Raw genomic sequence first — 17520 nt, 5'->3', positions numbered from 1 at the left:
AAACGCGCATGTGTAAAAATGAGGCACATTTAAGTGAATCGTTTGCTTAAAAATTGAGTTATACAAAAATGAAGGATAAATAGTTTTATGTTATTACAACATAAATAACAAGTTCGTTTCTTTTTATATTTCAAAAATGCATAAGGTTTATACGTATTAAAGACTAATATTTTAGTTTATTTTTCGGTATTGAAGAGAATATAACGGTGCAATGCGCATGGGTGGGCTGATATGTGAGCGTGAAATATTTGTTGTTGTAAATGATGTAGCATAAAAATTAAATAGATATTGGATTTTTGGACAAATTATGTGTGTAATTTCAGAATTTATAAAATGTTGAATTTAAGTGTAGCCATATGTTTTACAAATATAATATATTCGAGAATGCAAAGCCGTACAACAATTAAATTTGTCTTCAGTTTTTTGGGTTGTGATTTTTGGTAGTCCATGTATAAATATATAAAATATTTTAACCAACAGCTTTGCATTAAAATAATATTTTAGACGTATTTTTTTTTAATATTCGTGATGACTAACTTGTCTATAAATATACTGAAAATGTATGTGTGTAAATAAAAAAAAGATAATTACGTATTTTCAAATCACTTATGCGACGTGTCATAGAAAATAATATAATTCGAAAACAGCATTGCTATTTTTTATATTAGCCAAATTTGAATGCTTGAAAAACGCTAATTTCTATTTTCAAAGCGGTTGCGATTTTCAGCTTGTTTACAATTAATTAATCAAGTACTTTAGATTTCCCTACAAGTTAATACAATAACCATAGCCCACCTGGTTTCAACACTATGCGCACTGCACTGTTTGCAATTGCACTAAAATTTTTTCAAATAAGTTTATCTTCAGTAAAAAATCTAAAAAAAAAAAAACAAGGTGAGCACACTACTATGTAATGTTCAAAATTTACGATTTCGACTTATAGAAATAAAATGTTTCATTTCGGTAATTTCCGCTAGTTGCTTGTAGATTATTGCCACTATTCCTAGAGATTTTTTTTAACTTTTACTATATCGCAATACATTTACAATGTTCTGCAATGTTCGTGTTTTCTTTAAACAATTTTTTTTAATTCATTATTTCGCGAGAAAAAAATCCTAAAGCTAATTTCAATACACGTCTCAAAGGTGTAAAAACAAAAACGAACAAAAAATTAAAAAAATGATTCCGAAAAAAAAATTACTAATTTCACATAAAACGAATACGTATGCTGTATGCGATCTCCGCTTTTAACGAAATGAGAATTAGGAAATGTGAAATCGTTTGCTTATTCGTTTTCCTGATTTTCCGTATCACCGGTCGTTTCATCTGTGGCGCTAGCGATATTGCGCTTGCTCGCCGACTTAACCAATTCCAGATATTTTTCGCCATCGAAACGAGTGCTTTCATCCGTCAAATCCTGCAGAGTGTAAACAGAAAGAGAGAGAGGGGGGAGAGAGAAATAATATAAAACAAATGAAAATAATTGAGAAATAGAAAAAACTAAATATAAGTAAATAAAAGTAAAATAAAAAATATTATTTTAAAATTAAATATATGCAAATATACATTAAAAGTAATTGCAATGTGGGGCAAAATGCAAGTAGTTAGTTACAAACATTTGGGCTTACCTTAAAGTTAAAGACAGTTAAATTTACTTATTGGCTTAAGCGTGACGATGAAGCGGGATAATGTTGGTGATGACATACATATGTATGTATATATGCGGATTAAAACGATGAAAGTATATGTGTGTGAATGTGTTATTCGAAAAGTATGCGTTTGGTATCAACTGCTAAAAGCGTTATTTTTATAGGTGTGTATATAATTTATGCTATTTTTTATTTTTTCAAAACATCTCCAAATATTGCTTATGATTTGTGAGCGAAAATGTATAATGATTGAAAGTTGCAATGAAAGAGAACAAAAATAAGAAATAGAACAAACAAAAATAGGCGGGTACACATAAAAATAATTTAAATAAACGTAAAAAATAATAAATAAAATATTAATATAATAACAAAATATGAAATGAAATGTAAAGGTGCACAAGGCGATAGAAGGAAAGCAGTTACTGATATAAGCATATTATATGGGCGTGAGTTGTTGTGTAAATGCGTGAGTAATGTGAAATGGCTTCCAATACACCATGTTTATAGTCCATACCGTTAACACAGCTGTAGGCATGCGTTTAGTTTGTCCATGTTTAGGTGAAATAAAGCGTTATAAGCAAGATTTTTTTTTTAAATAAATATAGTTATAATATTTAATCAATTAAATAAGCTTTATTATATTTCCAAATAAATCAAATACTGGTTTCAGAGATACCTAAGAAAAAGTGTGTTTATCAAAAAATACATTCTATGCATATCAAGTTTGTTATATATGCATAAATACTTACAATGCCAAAATGTATGTCAAGTAAGTTTATTTAAAGAAATGCATATAGGTGTGTTTAAAATTAAATAAAATTCTCATATATACTTAGTACATATTTATGCATATGTGAGTGCTGCTTTCATGTTTTTTTTATAAACCTTACAACTACGTAAGTGAAGTTATACACTTTTAAAGTGTAATAACTGAACAATTGCTTCGTTTTTTATATAATGGAAATGATATCAAGTGCTGGCAGGCGGAAGTAGTAACGGTTAAATGTAGGTATGTCGACTTTTTTTTTAAATAATACACTCATATGTGTGAAAAAATACCGAATAATGGGTTAGGTTAGGTTGGTCGGTCAGGTTAAGGAATCAAGTATGCTTGGTGCTTTGCGATATCAGTAGTTCTGAATATGAATTCATCAAAAATTTCAATTTTAAATATTATACACATACGTATATAATTATTTATATACAGTTAACTAAACATTTTTGCCATAAAAATGTGTACTATTGTGAATACTTCCAAAAACTGCCAGTACTAGATTACGTAGCTCTTTACCATAACCGTCTTAATAGTAATTACTTGAATGCATAAAGTACTTAAAAACTAATTTGCAATTTTACCCTACACCAAGTATAGACGCGTGCAATCGTACAATGAGTTAAAATCGTTGTGTGTATTTACAGTAAAATGACTTCATACTTTCACAGAAAAACATTACTTCATTTTAATTATAAATGTTTGTTAAAAAAAACTTCAAATTTTGTAAATACATTTCATTGTACGACAGCAATACTTATTTGCGTTAATTGTGTGTATGTATGTGTGTATTTATAGTGATTGCTTTTACTCATTGCATATTTGCTTTACTAAAAAACTACAAAAATTTTTGGGTTTCTCATGAAACATAGTGTTCACTAGGAGTTTTGCTAATTTTTCACGTTTTTCGTTTTTGTTTTGGAAAAAAATAATAATTTTTTATTCACAACATTTTGCATGTTTTGTGTTTTTTTTTTTGGTTTAATAATAATCTGTTTCACAGCCAAAACACAGATTAGTTAAATGTATAGTACATTTATTTAATTTTTTGATTTTGTTTTAGAAACAAAATTGGTAATTATAGCATTTCACATGTCCAAAAAGCTTTGCTTTAAAACGTTAAAATTCGTATATTCAATACAAATTTAAAATATGTATGTATGTAGTTAATTTCAAGTTTGTTGGTTTAATTTACTTTTTTTTTGTATTATATACAAAATATATAAACACTTTTTATATAAATAATCATATTTTAAGGAACGAATATTTGGCAAATGTGTGCAGTTAGGTTTATTTTATCTCAAATCTTTTATAAAAATATACTCGTATCTCCTATTTGGTCATTAAGCGGTGATTATAAAAAATATTAATCATACGAAAATATGCCACATTTTCTGACATATTTTGACTTTTTCGCGTGTTTTTTATTGTTGCACAATTTACATTTAAGCTGTCAACTCGTTATTATGAATTTTCCAAGAAAATAAAATATAATAAATAAGTGTTTTTCGGGTAATTTAATTACCATAATCGCTTAAAGTATTACAACAATTCGTGTGCTTTTGCAACAACATACACACAACATTAGTAATCAGTTGATGCGAGTATTTGATTTCCAATTAAAAATTATAGCTGCTCAAAATTAATATTGAAGCATAAACGTGCATTGTATGTGAGATAAAGTAGCAAATTTTTCAAAACGATATTACATTCTACATAGTATACTTGAATATAGCGTTTGAAATGTGCATTTCTGAGATTTTCGTTAGGTACAACTCGTTTTGTCGCAGTTTAAGTATAAATAATTTTTCGTGGTGAATTTCAGTATGATAAATTGTTGTTTAAAATGTAAAATCATTTGCTATAGATGTACAAATTGTTATTGTTTTTTCTTGAATTGGAGCATTGAGTTAATTAGTGCACATCTAACCTCAAAAACCATTCAAACTCAATTTCTTTGTACAACACGTTTCTCGAAATATTAGTCGCATGTGGAGTTTGAGCGATATTCACGTAAAAATTTTGGCCGTTCAACGGCACGTCTTTGGTTGGCCACAACATCAGCCGTTATTACTATCTCAGTTTGCATATATTTCGTTTCGCTAACAAACTCAACATCCGTATCGTTATCTTCATCGTCTATGATTTCAATAATATCATTATTGGCACCGGCGTCACGTCTAGTGTTTCTAGCTTTGCTAGGCAATTTGGACTTAGCAAATTTGGTTCTATCACCCTCAGGCGGGTCTGTTGCGTCAGCTGTTACTTTGTTGTCATTCGCATTCGATTCCAGTGATTTGCTGACAGTCTCAGTTGGCTCTTGGATTACAGTACTCTCCATTATAGAGGAAATCAATTTGATTTGCTTATTCAATAACTTTTGCGGCTTGTTATCCATAGTGGCATTTGAAAATGCGCTATTATTGGCGTTGTTTCCGTTATTGAAGGACGCTGATAGACTATTAGTGGGAGTTGCTGCTTGGGTTGGTGCTGTTACACCTGCACTATTGTATGACATGTTGGCATAGCTAAAATTGGCTGTACTGGGACCGTTACGGACAGACATAAACTTTTGTTGTTGCTGATAGTGAATTTGTTGTTGTTGTTGATTACTGTTATTGGCATTTGTATCGGTGCGATGATGATTATACGCACGTTGATATAAATTATTCGTATTGTTATAATGACGTTCTGTGTGGTATTGTTGTTGCAAATGCTGTTGTTGCTGTTGTTGGAGCGCATCGTAGCCCTCCTCGTCAATACTAACTATTTGACGATTAAAAAACCCTTTACGTTTGATATGTAACGGTGTGTGCAGTTCAAACTGCTGACGGTTATGTATAAGTGGACAACTAGGGTGCATGTGCATAGCCTGTTGTGGTTGTTGTTGTTGTTGTGTAACAACTGCAGGCTGTTGTGCCAGCTGCGCTGGCATTGTTGTATTATTCTTTGTGTTCATACTTAAACTACTAGTTACATTAGCACAAACAACACCGACACCAACAGAGCCGACTACTGTGGCATTAGCATACGAACTATTAATATTATTATTTCTAGCAATATTTGGCATAGTAGTACTGGGCGTAATTGCAATTGCAGTGGTAGCAGTAGTAGTAGTAGTAGTAATAGTAGTGGGAGTAGAAATATTACTATTAGTAGTAGTTATGGAAGCAACACGGAATATCGGTGCTGTATTAGTAACGGTGCCTGTAGTGGCAGTGACTTGGGTTACCTTATTGCGTACGATGGCTGGAAACTTTTCGCAGATTTTTTGCCACTCCAATGGCAAGGCCCAGGAATGTGGGCTCTTCGAATAGTACAACAAATGCTCGTATTCGTGAACAATTCGTGCTGCAAAGCACACGATAAAAAGTTGCATATAATTAATAAAAATTATGGTTTATTGTGGCAGCATGTGTGAAACTTACATGAATCGCTGCTGGCAGTGCCAGCGGTGGCGTTTTCATTTTTTCCACGTGCAGCTGTAGAGCTAGCTGCCGCTTCTGGTGTGGAGTCTTTTCGTGAGAAGTGACTTCTGCGTGAACGTGATAGACCATTGCTTTGGCCGGCAGCTGAAAAGTAAACGCTAAATTAGCATATCTTACACAAATAAAGTAATTTCCAAATAAGCTAATCAAACCATTTGTATCTGCAAATACTTCATCATCACCATCGTGTAGACTGCTGTTGACACCCTGTACGGCCATGTAATTCAAACCGATACCACTATCCGCCAGCGGTGGTGCAGCGGCATGCAATGGTGTGCCCATCATGAATTGTGGTGCACTCATGGGCGTTGACGGTGTTGTTATTGGACTCACAATGCTGCCATCAAAAGCTGCGCCAGCCTCGACTGAAGCCAAGAATTCAGCGCTGCTAAAGTAATCGTCCAGCACTAATTTTGCAACCTAAAGGAAACATAATTATTTGTTATTTCGTCTGAAGTGCATAGATTGGCTGCGTACTTACCCGTACGAGATCACAACAATCGCCGGTGATTTTGATGAGATGCTGTCCCACGTTCACCGTGTATTTGTATTCACCTAAAGAAGCATCATTGGTGGAAAATGAATGCAATAACATTTGCTGATTAGGGCGCAACACTTTACCAGCAGCTGCAGCTGCGGCAGCAGCCGTAGGTGTGGAAGTGCTACCAACGACGGCGCCCATCATATTCATGACCTGTTGCTGTTGTGCAGCAGCTGCTGCCGCAGTCGCAGTCATGAAATTTTGCGCCGAATTGAAGCTTAGACGATTGGCCAGACTGCTGTTGCCAGCACCGCCAACACCTGGGGTACGTGGCGTAACGGCCTCATCGGAATTGGAAGACGCTAATGAAGAGCAGGAGCCACCGCCACCCGCATGACCGCTACCCATGGCGGGATCGAGACGTACAGGTGATGCATTGCGACGAATAGTGTCTTCGATCAGTTGTTTGGCATAGCTGAGTGGAGGGAAATTAATAAATACATAAATATGTGTCAACAATATTTGAAAAAAGTAAGGTAAATTATTTTGGAAAATGTATTTGTAAAAACTTGCACTTTCACTACCGATTTTTCAACACTTTTAACACGTTGGCTGCCAAAGCCTTTTTAGAATTTTGATCGTTCAGGAGCAATGTCATTTAACAATTTTGGTCACCTGAGGCCAACAACTTATTTTTGTTCTTTTTTGTTTCTTAGTGGCTAAAAATAGGGTTTGACTACTCGCGACTTTATTTTGGTCCCTAATTTTGCAGTTATAACGGTTTTTTTGTGTCGAACATTTTCGTATGACATGGCCTGAAAAAACCATTAAAAATATACAGCGGCCATGGGAAATACAACTACATGTTCACCGCAGGCCAGAGAATCCAAATTCCATGCAAAATTCCATATTAAAATGTACGAAAATGTGCGACGTAGCCTAAGGGTAACATTTAAGTGTCGCACGAAAATGTGCGACGTGGCCTCAGGGTAACATTTAGGCGTCGCACGAAATTGTGCGACGAGGCCTCAGTGTAACATTTAGGTGTCGCATGAAAACGTGCGACGTGGCAGCCAACGTGTTAAATAATAATTATTAGTTTGCGTCTTAAAATCATTGGAAGAAACTGATATAAACGGATTTTCGAATTCAAAAATAATTCTATATTTCTTCACATTTATATCGAAGTTGTTGTTGTGTAAACTTACTTTATTTTCTCCTCAGTCGGACCGGTAATTTGCACCAAACGTTCCTTAGCGCCGGGATTTACTAAATTGAAAACAATTAATAACAATAATATAACAATTTGAAAAATTACAGTCATTCTCGATAAGTCGCTTTTCACATATTAAGGAAGCAACAACAACTATTTAAAAGTTTAGCCATAACAAATAATGTGTTATATGTATATTAAGTTGAGTATAAGAAAAATACTTAAACTTAACCTAATTTTGAAAAAATGTTTGTATATATGTCCGTATGTACAATTAAAAGCATAATTTATTGACTCCAAGCATGCATGGAAAAGTGTGTTCTCAAATAAATTTTTTTGGCATGCTAAATAATCCAAATGTCTGTTATAATTAGTTTAATATGCGTTGATGAAAAATTACAACGATGAGATGAAATTTTGGGCACAAACAATATAAAAAAAATAACCTTTGGAAATTTTAGTTACAAATGATTATTATGCTTAAACTGAAAACCTTTTGCTGCCAACACATAATTGCAATATAAAAATATTTATATAATCTCCGATTAATAATAAGAAGCAACCGCAAACTATATAATCTCCGTTTAATAATAATAAGCAACCGCAAACAATGTTAATAGCGTACACAGTGCCATATCCCACAATTAAATGTGTGAAAATAATGAAATTATTTGCAGGAATGCGTGAAATAATGTTGATTTAAGCGTTTTTAACTGACATGTACATGTACATGCTTTCGTTTACCTCTTTGGAAGGAAATTATCGTTTCACTTAACTCCTCAATCATATGGACACGTCGACCTTTAATGCCCATTACTTATATGCGCACGCATTATCCAAAGAAATAGGCAAAATACAAATCGTTTGATGTAATTAAATATGTTGTAGTTTATAGTAAAGATTTAAAATAATAGATATCTTAGTGCTTTGTTTTGGTTTTTGTAAAATTGTATACTGTATTTTTTCTTTTTCATATAGATTATGTATTCCTGTATACCTTTTCCCGAATCCGCATTACGTATGACCACTTCATCTTTGCAATAGGTTTTGCCCGGTATTTTGGTTGGTTTCAGGAACTTGCCTGAATTTCGTATGACCTCGCCTGGTGCCAATAGGAGTTGCGTCTGCTGCGCCGAACCAACAGCGGCTATAGCTGCGGCCGCTGCGGCGCCAGCCCCACCGAATGTGGGGGAGGTGCTAAGGTACCCGCTTTGTGTTGGATCAATATGTCCATCGGGTAGCTATATAGTTAAATAAAATCGAAGAAACATTATCAATATATTTTGATTAAAGCGAAAAAATATCACCACAAATCACACTCACATCGATGTTGGTTACTTGTTTGGTTTTATAATACGAATTGAAGCCGTTGTCCTCCCAGCCTTTGGCGCGTAACTCTATCAATTCGAGCAGATTCAGTCTCGTCATAATATTTAAGCGTTCGTCCTGCGAAGCATTGCGGAAAACGACAAATGCACGATCTAGTGTATCTTTCGAGACGGTCTCTAATTGTGGACCGTGTATGCGTAGATTTTGCACTAGCGCCGCCATTGGTTCCGTATTATTGATGCCCGATTGTAGAGTCAACGCGACATTCTCAATCAGCTGTATTAGCTCCTCGATGAGCATATAATTGTTTTTCAGTGAAGAGCGTGATTGTGATTTTAGCGGGCGTGGCGCCTCAACATTTTTCACTGTACGTCCAATGTGTGCCATTGCTTCTATGAATTGTATTTATATTAAGGTTACACTTTAAATTAAATGTATCAAATCGTCTACTGATTTCGTAATTTAATTTAATTTAATTTTTCTTATTTTGTTTTGGTAGTTTTTTTTAGTAGAAACGAAGCGTGGAACTATAGTTGGTTATTTTGTTGCTGTGTGTGTGTTTGAAGTAATTTTCTTGTACAAAAATGCTTCAAGTAAAATTGAAGGAATATCGAGATAATCTCAAACGTCTGTTCGCACCTCCCCCTGAAAAAAAAATTAAATAATTATTATATGAGAACATAATGCAATATGCATAACAAACACCATTTAACCCTCAAATAGGTTTGTGCTGTTAATGTTTGACAAACCGAATTGGTATGTTTTAATTTTTTTAGTATTGATTAGCTGCCGCTGAAGCCCTACCACGAATACAACTGTGTCATCTATGTGTACTGCTTCTATTTCCAACTATACTACTATAGATTTGTAGTTACAATAAGTAGACTGAATAATTATGAAATGTTGTTGATTTTACCAACGTGCGTTGCTAAGATATAGTATATCTCGCTTTATATGATTATTTATGGTAAATTGCTAATGCCCTTATTTTTGTAGCTTCTTTTAATAATTCGTGTTTTTCATTACTATTTTGTGCTGTTCAAACTTTTGCTAAAGTAAAATTATCGTTACGGCTACTTGCGTACGGTATCTCATTTCCCCATGTATGTATGTATCATAAAAATTTATAGTTTGTATGCATATTACGCCTATTTAGATTTAATGCGTCAAATTTTTATCTTTCACATCATTTTATGGAGTTACTTATTTACATACACACATTCGGATAATATTATATGTTGTTAATAATGACATTAAACCCAAAATTTTTTGGGTAATTAAGCGGAAGGGCCAATATTCGCCATAAGCCGCTATAACAACAACATTCACTATAAGTGTTTCAGCATCTATGTATAGGTTGCAATATAAACAAAAAATGCAAAATTTATTTTTGTTTACTTTATAATCGAAAGAAACAACTATTTTAAAATATTATCAGATGCCAAGGTCATTTTATATATTGTTGTTGTTTTTTATTAACAACTACACACTACAAGTTTCGTCAACACTCTTTATCTCTAAAGTTGTTGTTACAGCGGCTGACGTTATTATGGAGCTATGTACAAGGAGTGCTGCGGTCTAAGTATTCAAAACATTGTTTGCAGTTCTCGAACAAAAAGCCGACATATTTAACGCACTGAATAGGATTCGCATTTTTTTGTAAGGGAATTGTTTTAAAGTTTTTTAAAATACATTTTAATTAAAAGTTATGAACTCGGTTAGACTACCCAAAATAATATTCAAAGGCAACTGAGAGTTATTTAACGTTTTCTCATCTTTAAAGTATAAACACATTATAGTTACCATTTTTTCATTATTATATGTAGTATGTACACATATTCATACATATACATATTTAAAGTATAATTTCATTTATTGCACAAAAACCTATTTAGCGCGGTAAGAGCGAACGCAAACCGCACTTAGCTTTATGAATATAGCAATTGGAATTATAATTTCAACAATGCGATAACACGCTTTGCATTTTAATTAAAATACTCGCCATTTATTTATGAGTAGTTAGTTTAAAATTTTTAACAAAAATTCAAATATTCAATAATGCCTTTGCAATCCCATATTATCAAATGGCAACTTATATTTTTTTCATATAGGGCCAAACAATTAGTAATAGTAAATGTAAACCTACAAATTTCAGCTAAATGAATCATCTAAAGACCTCATCAACAACATACATTAAACCTTCGTGTTGCTATCGACAAAAGTGCCAGCAGCCGCACTTTCGTTTCTTGTCCGTGAAGTTGGCAGCGTTCATACTAGACTCCCGCCCACTCTCAAATGCTCAATTATTGTTGTAGTTTTTGCCATATCTACAATGCGTTGATTCATATTCATTAACAAATGCGATGATGAACTAAATATTTGGTTAACCATACAATTAAACCTGCAATGCTGCTGCTTATGACAGTGAGAACTTGCAACATTTTCATTAGGCAGTTCCATCGTGCTCAAGTGCTACCCTATCCAGTACAAGTCAATTGGATCATTGTCGAGAATAGCAACAAAAATGTATTTACTCAGCACTACTGCGGACGACAGCAGAAGTAAAGAAACAAAAATAAAGCAACACAAATTAGGTGCGCAGAGAAATATGCAGCGGCGTTGACTGATTTGAGCAAAGGAGTATTTGGATTTATACAACGTTGTTTTAAATATTTTACTTTTTAAATGTCAATTAAGGAGTGACAAATTGCTATTTTTTAACCAGTTGTATGAAAATTAAAACATATTTTAGACTTGCAGTCTTAATTTAGTGGATTTCAATTGCGTTTCCTCTATTTGGTTGCTGCGTCAACGTTGCCGTCGATGCTGCTGCTGCTCTTTATAATAGAACCGTCGCACATTTTTAAAGATTTTTAGACAAGAGTTCAAACCGCAGAGACACAAGTGTTTGAAACGATTTTACATAGATTGTTAACTTATTGCCACTTTTAGTATATTTTTCCAATTATGAACACATTTTACCGAAGACTTACCAGAAATTCTGCAAATTCACACAAGAGAAAAACTTTTTACTGTTCGTCGTAGTGGATGAAACATCCAATCAAAGCAAATGATGTAAAGTTAAGGTGCTGCCGTTTTTGTGGAACATAACTAATTGTGGGAACCCAATAGCTTGGAGTTGGATTGCTATTGGGAATGGTGAACTTACAGTTTTAATTATCGTGAATTTATATTCTTCTCTGACGTTTTTCATTTTCTATAGTATAATAAAGTGGATATAAATTAACAATACATATTGCAAACAAAACAGTAAAAATTATAATTCCAAAGCGGTTATTTATCTGGAAAAGTATACAATAAATATCCGCGATGGCTTTAAGGGTAACTGAAAAAGATGAAGAAAATTTGAGACAACAATGTGAAAATGCTTCCTTGGAAGATAAACCAGAAGAATCTAGGAAAGCTGTGTTACCACCAATTAGACTGGGCATGTCTTTTAGTGATTGGAAACAATTAAAAGAAGCAGAGGAGGAAAGTAAAAACAACAAATCATCAAGATCTGCAAAAGATAGAAAATTTGCCGTTCAACAGCGACAAAATCCACGTAATAAAAACTGGACTTCAGAAAGCCATATACAAAATAACCAGAATCAAGAAAGAATTTTTTCTAGATCGCAAAATTATAATTTGCCCAATTTTAATGCAGTAACACCTCAAAGAAACCAGTTTGAAAACAACCATGCACGCAATTTTCATCAAGATCCAATAATACCACCATTGGTGCCACCATTGTCGTTTGACGAGTTTCTTAATCAAGATGTTCACTGGTCATCTGGACCTATAATGCAACCTTTGTTTCCTCCAATGCCACATATGCCCCGCTTAAACCAATACAATGACTACAACAAACAATCGGAAAAAGCTAGCAACAGGTTCTTTTCACAAAACAATTTTTCTTCTCGAACAAAACCGAAATATGGCGATTCTGCTGTAAAAACAAACATTAAACCGGCATCAACCAAACCAATCCAAAATGAGCAACCAGTGATAAAAAACACAAAATTGGAAGACGAAAACTTTACAAATGTGGGACAAGACAACAAAAGACAAACAATCCGACCCCAAATTTATATTCAAAAGCCACATAATTCCACCAATAAGTATGACAAGTTTAAATCCACATGGATAGTGAAGCCTCAAGCTCCACCAGCAATGATCGCTAATACACCGGAGGAACGCGAGCAAAAGACGCGCTTGTGGCGAGAATACCGCCAAGCCATGAAACCATTTAAGAATCGCGAGTTTAAAAACGCTAAAAGAGTAGTACAACGTCTGGGTAAAAAGACGTACGAAGAATTGGACGAAAAGGATCGCGTTCGTTTAGAGCGTGCAGTGGAGGCTGTAAACGCACATAAAGAGATGTTGAATGCTCGTATGGTAGAACGCTCAGCTCGGATAGAACGAGATGTAAAAAAGTCTGTAACTGACACAAACAATGCCTCATCGGAAAATGTTTTTAATCTACCTGGAAACTGGCATTCCAACAATTCTTTAAATCAAAATATTCGTAACACACACGATCCCGTTTTCTCATCACGTCAAACTTTGTCGGATAGTTTTCAACCTGGCGGTGTGTTGCTACCGGGAGGTATTGTGACACTTCCCAGATCTTAAATTGTATTATAAATATAATCATAAATTGATTAATTTGCAAATTGTAATATTTTGTTATTACAGTTAATAGAAAATGGGGAATAAGCACACGGTTTAATGTTTTCTTTGGACACAAACAGTTAATTTGCTTATTTATTTTCATAACAGACACTCTTGTGTAAAAACAATATATAATCTAGGCCATCACTTTTTTGGGTGCTGCCTTTTTTTAAGATTTTGAACTATTAGTGTTTTCAGTTTCTCCAAGCAGTTCCTTTCTTTTTTCTTTGCCTCGTAATATTGCAGCTTTGAATAGGTTACAATATAATTCTACTGCTGCTGGTGAATCATCGTTTCCTGGCACCGGATAAGTAATCAGATTGGGATTGCAATTAGTGTCCACAATACCAATAGTGGGTATTGCCATTTTTGCGGAATCTCGCACAGCCACATGCTGTGTCAATATATTGTTTTGTGTATTCAAAAAAATGCACAAATCAGGTAAACGCGTTACAGCACCGAATTGTACATTAGCATTAGTAAAAATACCTCCTCGCCAAAAGCGTGTATGTGAGAATTCACCGGCCTCTATAGCTTTCTTCTCCACCAGATGGGCGTTGAGAGCATTTCGATTAAAGAATAGTATAATACCATCGCGAAAAGCGATATGTGCAGCTATGTTTAAAGCATCACGAAGATGTGCAGCAGTTATATCTAAATCGAATATAAGGTGACCGAGACGACTGCCGTATATGTAGGGGCGCATACGATCATCTAATGACCCCTCTTTGTGGCCATAATGAACTCTAGCATTGAAGAGATCGCGGACAGTGAACAGATTATGCACTTGAAAATAATCAGGGTGCTTTGATATTCGTTCCTCTATTACAGCAATGTTTTCAGGTTCTGTTGCGGGAGTGTTTGTAGCGGTTTGTGTTTGTTGTAATCGTTTGGGAATGGCACAAACATTTCGATAAGTAAATATACGTGTACCTGAAAGAGTGATTGGTTTATAAATGGATTTCAAAACTATTTTTATAAATATTACCTGACTTTAAAGAGTTTTGTAACATCTTGGAACTTAATGAATTTTAACCCAATTGAGCAATAATCACGCCGTACTGCTGATGAACAGCTGTTTGAGATGCCAGTAGAAAAGTTAAATTTATAAATTTTTTGTAAATATTTTTTATGCATAAACTATTTTGACAATAGCAATTAGCAATCAGTACTATGAACTATTTTATAATAAACTTAAAAGAAGTTTTATATGGATTTTTTATTTTACCAAATAAATAACTTAATAAACATATGTTCAACCATTGTGACCGATCGCTTACAGAAGAAGAATTATAAGTTAAACGATTTGGTTTTACAATTATGCAGCAAAACAAAATCATCAATTTATTCAAAATCAATTTATGAATATTATTTTGGACATATTATTACGTAAGGTTAAAGAAAAATGTGTTGGTAATCATTGAAATGTGGTTTTTATATTTGCAGAACAATTAATGGCGTGAATAAGGTTATAAAGAACATGGACATAGAACCGCCCACAAATTACTCGGATTCAGCGTCGATGCAATCGAATTCTGAATACTCGGACGCTGAATGTGAACCCCATACAGAAGACAACGAATATTTCCAAGATACAGAGCGCGAACACAACGAGGTTGGTCATAGTATTATAAGTGAAATACGTGAAGGTTTAACACCAGGACAAGACACAATTAATGGTGTAAATGAAACCACCAACAAAAACTCTAGTACAATTGACAATGTACATAAGTCGATATCGGCAGAATCGCTACCCATTAGCAATAGCACCAGCACAATATCTGGTGAAATCGTGAACTCATTAGGGGCTGTAAGTGTCGACGATTGTGATGAAAACCAATTTGACTATATGCATGACAATGTATGGCGTGAACAAAAAAAGCATATATTTATATTGAGCGAAGCTGGTAAGCCCATTTATTCCTTGCACGGCAACGAAGACAAATTAGCAACTTTATTCGGTGTTATACAAGCGCTGGTTAGCTTTGTACAACATGGACAAGACGCTATAACGTCTATACACGCGCGTGGCATTAAATTTGTATTCTTAGTGCGTAATACGCTAATACTCGTTGCGGCGTCACGTTCAAATATGAGTGTGCCACAGTTGCAACTGCAGTTGAGGTAAGTTACACCAATTGTTCTGAACGATAAAAAATTAATATATTTAAAATTTTAGTGATGTATACAATCAAATACTTTCCACATTAACGAACAAGCATGTCACACGCATATTTGAAAAACGTAAAAATTTTGATCTGCGGCGTTCACTAGCTGGTAGCGAAAGATTAATCTATCATTTGCTCTCAAATGACAGCAGTAATAAGCGAGGTTAGCTTTATTTTTAAATAAATTTGTTTACTTTTATTGTATCGTATCTTACAATTATTATATTTGTTTTTTGGTAGTGACCAACAATGTCTTCACATTTCTAACAAACTCCATTCGTGTACTACCTCTTCCAACGACGGTACGTTCAAGCATCGTTAGCGGTATACAAAGCAATTGCTCAAAAATCAAGGACTTGGTATTTGCCGTGCTCATAGCTAATAATAAACTAATATCACTTGTGCGTATGAAAAAATATTCCATCCATCCAGCAGATTTGAGGTAAGAAACATATATATAGATTTCCATAATTACTAATATTTATTGTTTTCTATGCACAGGCTAATCTTCAATCTTATCGAGTGCTCCGAATCCTTCAAAACCTCAGAAAATTGGACACCTATTTGTCTGCCGAAATTCGATATGAACGGTTATTTATATGCACATGTTTCCTATTTAACCGACGATTGCCAGGCGTGCCTTTTGTTGCTTTCAGTCGATCCCAATGTATTCTTTACGCTCTCCGATGCCAAGCGACGCATAACGGATAAATTGCGTTCGACAAAGTGTCTGGACGCGATTAGTAAAGAAATTGAGAAACCTACTAATGGCGGTTTAAATTTAAACATTATTGGCATACCTGAACTGCGACATTTTCTCTATAAACCTAAAACGGCAGCGCAACTGCTCTGCTCCGAACTTGTACCACCATATACTACACTGAACGAATTTGAACGTTTGGAAGGCATATATTGTGATTTACTGCATCGCATACACAACAACTCGCGACCGCTTAAATTAATTTACGAGGTGCGCGAACATGAAGTGGTCTTGGCATGGGTAACAGCAGCATATGAATTGTATGCGGTATTCGAACCGTTGGTGGATAAGTGTGCAGTGATAAAAAATGTCGACAAGTTGATTAAGTGGATCGAAAAGGAATATGATGTATTTTTCATACGAAACCATCCGACCTTCTGAGGCTGGTGGTTGCTTGGCGAAATGTTAAGCGCTGAGTTGTAGTAGACAATAGAGCACGGCGTCAATGAGGCGAATTGGTCAGTTTTTGTTTTTAATCAAAATTAATGGTGAATGCAGCTGTGCTCATTATGTAAATTTGTAAGTATTATTGACTTGCGATATACACTAAGTATAAAGTACTAATGAAATATGTGGTTGAATTTTTCTGACAATTTAAAATAAAGTGTAAATAGATTTAAAATTTTACCGTTACACACTTACATACATACAAATGCATAATCTTAGTTAATACTTAAATAGTTAATTGACGTTGATTATTAGTTATATTATGAAAATACATGCCTACATACATACAGATGTGTGGAACAAATAAAGCCCTGCTGCAATCATATGAATAAAGTTAGACTAAGAAAGATTTTACGATGATTTTAATAAATATAAAGCGCGCTATATCATATATTTCTTCATAAACTTCATACGTTTATGTATGTATAGATTTTTATTAATTTGATGTGAATGAAGGTCGAAATTTACATATTTGACCGGTTAGTGTATTGACTAAACTGCAGTTCGTGTTTGATTTTTTAAGGAAATATTTTCAAAAA

At 34.0% G+C, this 17520-nt stretch overlaps 5 protein-coding genes across 9 annotated transcripts in view; 3 read left to right on the top strand and 2 right to left on the bottom strand.

Annotated features, from left to right (window-relative positions):
* Window positions 1-1175: 1175 nt before the first annotated feature.
* On the bottom strand, window positions 1176-12004 carry LOC120769420 (eukaryotic translation initiation factor 4E-binding protein Mextli). 4 transcript variants are annotated; one of them, XM_040096400.1, is made up of 11 exons: window positions 11926-12004; window positions 8927-9577; window positions 8601-8844; window positions 8348-8419; window positions 7599-7659; window positions 6531-6865; window positions 6391-6464; window positions 6062-6329; window positions 5850-5993; window positions 5654-5772; window positions 1176-1417 (listed from the first exon to the last, which is right to left on the bottom strand). In XM_040096400.1, exons 2-11 carry the CDS (start codon window positions 9317-9319, stop codon window positions 1286-1288), a joined length of 1842 nt encoding a protein of 613 aa, XP_039952334.1. In that variant the 5' UTR covers window positions 9320-9577; window positions 11926-12004; the 3' UTR covers window positions 1176-1285. The 4 variants fall into 4 exon arrangements, with proteins under 4 accessions (XP_039952334.1, XP_039952333.1, XP_039952335.1 ...); XM_040096399.1 differs by having other exon boundaries at window positions 6391-6865; XM_040096401.1 differs by lacking the exon at window positions 8348-8419 and having other exon boundaries at window positions 6391-6865.
* Window positions 12005-12139: 135 nt separating this feature from the next.
* Window positions 12140-13656, top strand: LOC120769421. The gene has a single exon (XM_040096403.1). It carries the CDS (start codon window positions 12263-12265, stop codon window positions 13565-13567), a length of 1305 nt encoding a protein of 434 aa, XP_039952337.1. The 5' UTR covers window positions 12140-12262; the 3' UTR covers window positions 13568-13656.
* A 10-nt stretch (window positions 13657-13666) lies between these two features.
* LOC120769422 (28S ribosomal protein S2, mitochondrial) lies at window positions 13667-14675 on the bottom strand. Its single transcript, XM_040096404.1, has 2 exons — window positions 14595-14675; window positions 13667-14539 (listed from the first exon to the last, which is right to left on the bottom strand). Exons 1-2 carry the CDS (start codon window positions 14617-14619, stop codon window positions 13776-13778), a joined length of 789 nt encoding a protein of 262 aa, XP_039952338.1. The 5' UTR covers window positions 14620-14675; the 3' UTR covers window positions 13667-13775.
* Window positions 14676-14902: 227 nt separating this feature from the next.
* On the top strand, window positions 14903-17386 carry LOC120767626 (vacuolar fusion protein MON1 homolog A). Its single transcript, XM_040093784.1, has 5 exons — window positions 14903-14995; window positions 15053-15730; window positions 15786-15937; window positions 16015-16216; window positions 16276-17386. The coding sequence occupies exons 2-5, from the start codon at window positions 15087-15089 to the stop codon at window positions 16913-16915; spliced, it is 1638 nt and encodes a 545-aa protein (XP_039949718.1). The 5' UTR covers window positions 14903-14995; window positions 15053-15086; the 3' UTR covers window positions 16916-17386.
* LOC120767625 overlaps window positions 16975-17520 on the top strand; it is a 107900-nt gene continuing 107354 nt past the window's right edge. For both annotated transcript variants that reach the window (XM_040093781.1, XM_040093782.1), the window contains exon 1: window positions 16975-17053. The gene's annotated coding sequence lies outside the window, so the exon portion shown is untranslated. The remainder of the gene's footprint in view (window positions 17054-17520) is intronic.

The sequence above is a fragment of the Bactrocera tryoni genome, chromosome 2 (genome assembly GCF_016617805.1).
Source record: "Bactrocera tryoni isolate S06 chromosome 2, CSIRO_BtryS06_freeze2, whole genome shotgun sequence".
NCBI lineage: Eukaryota > Metazoa > Arthropoda > Insecta > Diptera > Tephritidae > Bactrocera > Bactrocera tryoni.
The sequence above is the reverse complement of the archived record's forward strand: the minus strand, read 5'-3'. Positions and strand labels throughout refer to the sequence as shown.

Coding starts and splice junctions, on each gene's coding strand:
- LOC120769420 (XM_040096398.1), bottom strand. CDS start 9,319: ATGGCACACATTGGACGTACAGTGAAAAATGTTGAGGCGCCACGCCCG. Junction 8,420..8,600: donor TAATGCGGATTCGGGAAAAG/GTATACAGGAAT, acceptor TGCGCATATAAG/TAATGGGCATTAAAGGTCGA. Junction 6,330..6,390: donor ATTGTTGTGATCTCGTACGG/GTAAGTACGCAG, acceptor TGTTTCCTTTAG/GTTGCAAAATTAGTGCTGGA.
- LOC120769421 (XM_040096403.1), top strand. CDS start 12,263: ATGGCTTTAAGGGTAACTGAAAAAGATGAAGAAAATTTGAGACAACAA.
- LOC120769422 (XM_040096404.1), bottom strand. CDS start 14,619: ATGTTACAAAACTCTTTAAAGTCAG. Junction 14,540..14,594: donor ACAAAACTCTTTAAAGTCAG/GTAATATTTATA, acceptor TCACTCTTTCAG/GTACACGTATATTTACTTAT.
- LOC120767626 (XM_040093784.1), top strand. CDS start 15,087: ATGGACATAGAACCGCCCACAAATTACTCGGATTCAGCGTCGATGCAA. Junction 15,938..16,014: donor TGACAGCAGTAATAAGCGAG/GTTAGCTTTATT, acceptor GTTTTTTGGTAG/TGACCAACAATGTCTTCACA. Junction 16,217..16,275: donor ATCCATCCAGCAGATTTGAG/GTAAGAAACATA, acceptor TTCTATGCACAG/GCTAATCTTCAATCTTATCG.